Source organism: Daktulosphaira vitifoliae, unplaced genomic scaffold (genome assembly GCF_025091365.1).
Source record: "Daktulosphaira vitifoliae isolate Bord-2020 unplaced genomic scaffold, ASM2509136v1 Scaffold_1, whole genome shotgun sequence".
In the NCBI taxonomy this organism is placed as follows: Eukaryota; Metazoa; Arthropoda; class Insecta; order Hemiptera; family Phylloxeridae; genus Daktulosphaira; species Daktulosphaira vitifoliae.
Genome location: NW_026099572.1, coordinates 82,409,443 through 82,412,701, shown reverse-complemented (window position 1 = coordinate 82,412,701; position 3,259 = coordinate 82,409,443). Strand labels below are relative to the sequence as shown.

At 26.2% G+C, this 3,259-nt stretch overlaps 1 protein-coding gene across 2 annotated transcripts in view; it reads right to left on the bottom strand.

The window, feature by feature from the left end:
- Nucleotides 1-3,043, bottom strand: part of LOC126896875 (odorant receptor 46a-like) — an 18,132-nt gene extending 15,089 nt beyond the window's left edge. For both annotated transcript variants that reach the window (XM_050670018.1, XM_050670017.1), the window contains exon 1: nt 3,009-3,043. In XM_050670018.1, coding sequence (XP_050525975.1) covers nt 3,009-3,023 — 15 coding nt within the window. In that variant the 5' untranslated portion in view covers nt 3,024-3,043. The remainder of the gene's footprint in view (nt 1-3,008) is intronic.
- Nucleotides 3,044-3,259: the final 216 nt, after the last annotated feature.

Here is a 3,259-nt window from a genome sequence, read left to right as displayed (position 1 = left end):
TCAGATATCATCTATACTTGTCCCATCTATGCCTCGTCCACACTGTGCCTCGACCCCACTGTGCTACCGTTTTTTATATTGATTTGGCCATTTTTAAAAAAGTTATGGCACTTTCAAGTAAAAAAAATTTTAAAAATTTCGAAAATTAGCGAATTTAAATTTGTAATTTTTTTGGAGGTCCCCCCATTTACGGGGAACGAGGGAATTTTTTTCAATTTTTGAGGGTAATGTCTTCGACTAGATACGATTTGTGATCTTTTGACGTATCGTTAAAAGAAATCGGTTCGGTGAGAGGTTAGAAAAAGTGGTAACAGACACAAAAAAACCCAGCACAGGGGGGTCGCGGCACAGTGGTGACGTGGTATAGATGGATTAAGTATAATGATATCTGACAGTGATTAAAATCACTATCATAAGAAAACGCTTCGATGCAAATCTTTAGATAGTGTTTAATTTTAAAAAATTGGTGGATTATTCCAAAAGCTTCATAAACTGCTAGTTCCTTATTAATATCCTGATTAAGATAAAGTATGTCGAATGAAAAAGGGATTATTAAAAAATAGTATTTCCCATAAAAAAATTATATTGATCAATACACTTTTCAATAAGTTATAGCATTATAAAGTTAAAAATATAAAAAAGAATTTTTTTACAAAAATCGTATTTTTTTTATTAAGTTTAATGTCTGTTTTCACCATGAAGATAAAATAAAGTCCGAAATTTTTTTTTACCATTATAAAGTATATTACATAAGCTTTAATTTAAGATATATATAAAAGTGTCAGACCTTCCGGAACACTTTCAAAAGTTACGTTGAAAAAGTTCTACTTTCTATATGCATTTTTATGTTTTGAATCCCCCCTGTATTTAGGGAAATGGTCCGATTTAAAAAAACAGTATGTCGAATGAAAGATGTATATAAATACTAATTCTCATAAAAAAATTCTAATGATTCATACATTTTTCAAAAAGTTATAGCATAATAAAGTTAAAAATGGAAAATACAAAATCGAAAATTTTCACACAAAAATAGCATTCGGTAGCCATTTTCACCATGAAGATAAGATAAAGTCCGAANAAATTCAGGGGGGTTATTCCAAAATTCCTCCAATTTTGGAAAACAAAAAAAAAAAAAAAAAAAAAAAAAAAAAAAACACATCTTATAAAACCAATACCTTCTCAGCTTCGCATCGAAGCTAAAAACACAGCATAGTAAAATGAAAATCTTCTCAGATTCGCATCGAAGCTAAAAAATGAATATGTTACTATAACTTTTAGCTCATTTACAAATTTTCAAATTGACATCATTAAATAGAAAATTTTATGAGAATTAAAACAATGGTCTCGTTAAGATTAATATGTAGTTAGGAAGTTTTATAATTACTATTTATAGTAAATTTATCAGAGTAACTCAATATTTTTTTGCATTTTTATCGTAATAGATAACTTAAATAGAATTAATAGTAATAATTTCCTAGTAACTTTTAGTATATGAAAATATTCTTCAATTGAAATATTCAAAACTTAATTAATTTTATTGATTTGCTTTAACTAAATGAACCAATCAAAACAAAGTTATTAAAAAGATTTACTCAATTGATAATTCAGAAGAAACTAACAATCATTTTTTTTTAAAATTATTTATATAACAACATATTACCAAAAAATTTGGAATATTATAGTCTAGTAGTAGCACACACAAATAGAGTAAAAAAATGATTAAATTACAAAACAAAATGATTTAATTTTGTAGTTGAAACCTATTATATCAAACTAGATTCGTCAATAAATACTTTGAAAACATTAGAAATGAATGATTTTAATTGTCTGTTTGGAGAACATGGGATAAGTAATTGTTTAATTGATAAATTAGATTTTTTTTCAATTTTTGAGGGTAATATCTTCTACTAGTAGACATGAATTGTAGTCATTTGACGTATCGTTAAAAAAGTAGGTCAAGTTAGAGAAGTGAACATAAATGATAGTCACAAAAAATATCTTCTCAGCTATGCATCAAAGCTAAAACCTAAAATATAGTAAAATAATTGTAATATGAATAAGAAATTTCTTCTTGCAAGGGGCGACTCAAGTGATGGGATCCTTGATCTTTATTGAAGTTATTGAATCTAAATGAGATAAAAATCAAACGAGTTAAAAATTTATACTAACTTAAAAAAAATTAAGAAAAAATGCAAAAAGTTCATTGCCATATGCGGGTTGGAACCTCGTACCCCAAACATGTAAAGATACAAGTTTTACCAACTCGGCAGCCGTACATTGATACCGTCGGCTGAAAAAATTGGCCATTTAAGCTAGTTCAAATTTCAAAGTTATTTTTCTCGACTTAAAAAAAGCAAAAAAGTTTAAATAAGTTTAACTTTCTATGCTATATCAATTTTATTTTTATAATATTTATGAAAATCTGTATGCTCCCCTTGTCAGGTATTTTAATACACATAAAATAAAATAAAACATAAAACCCAGAATTTTAACACAAAAATTGGATATTTTTGAATACGGTAGTCATTTTTACCATGAAGTCAAATCCAAATATCAAATTTTTTTTTTTTTTAATTTAAGTATATTTCATAAGCTTTAATTTAAGGTATATATAAAAATGTCAGTATTTCCGAAACATTTTCAAAAGTTAAGTTGAAAGAGTTCTACTTTCTATACGCATTTTAAAAGGTTTGAACCCCTCCTGTATAAAGGGAAATGGTCCGATTTAAAAAAAAGTATGTTGACTGAAAGAAGTATATATAAATTATTTATCATTAAAAAATAGAATTGATTCATGCATTTTTTAAAAAGTTATAGCAACATAATGTTAAAAAAAAACCAGCACAGGGGGTTCGCGGCACAGTGGTGACGTGGCATAGTTCGATCAAGTATATTGATATTTGATAGTGATTAAAATCACTATCATTTTTTAAACATGATAAAATACTTAATATGCTCATATTATGGTATGATTTATTTAATAACTTCGTAAACAAATATATTCTTACAAAATTATCATTCATTCCTTTAGAATCTGATATTGAACATAAATATTGAATACTTTTGAATTCATTTTCATCTAACTCATTTCTTAAAATATACATTTTAGTTTCAATATAGATTTTAGATTCATAGTCTGAGTCACTAATTCTATCATTTGGATTTAATTTAAAAGAGTTGGGTTTTATTTTATCTAATACGCGTTCGATATTTAAAATCAATACACCATGTTAATATACAAAATTTTTATCATCTAAAG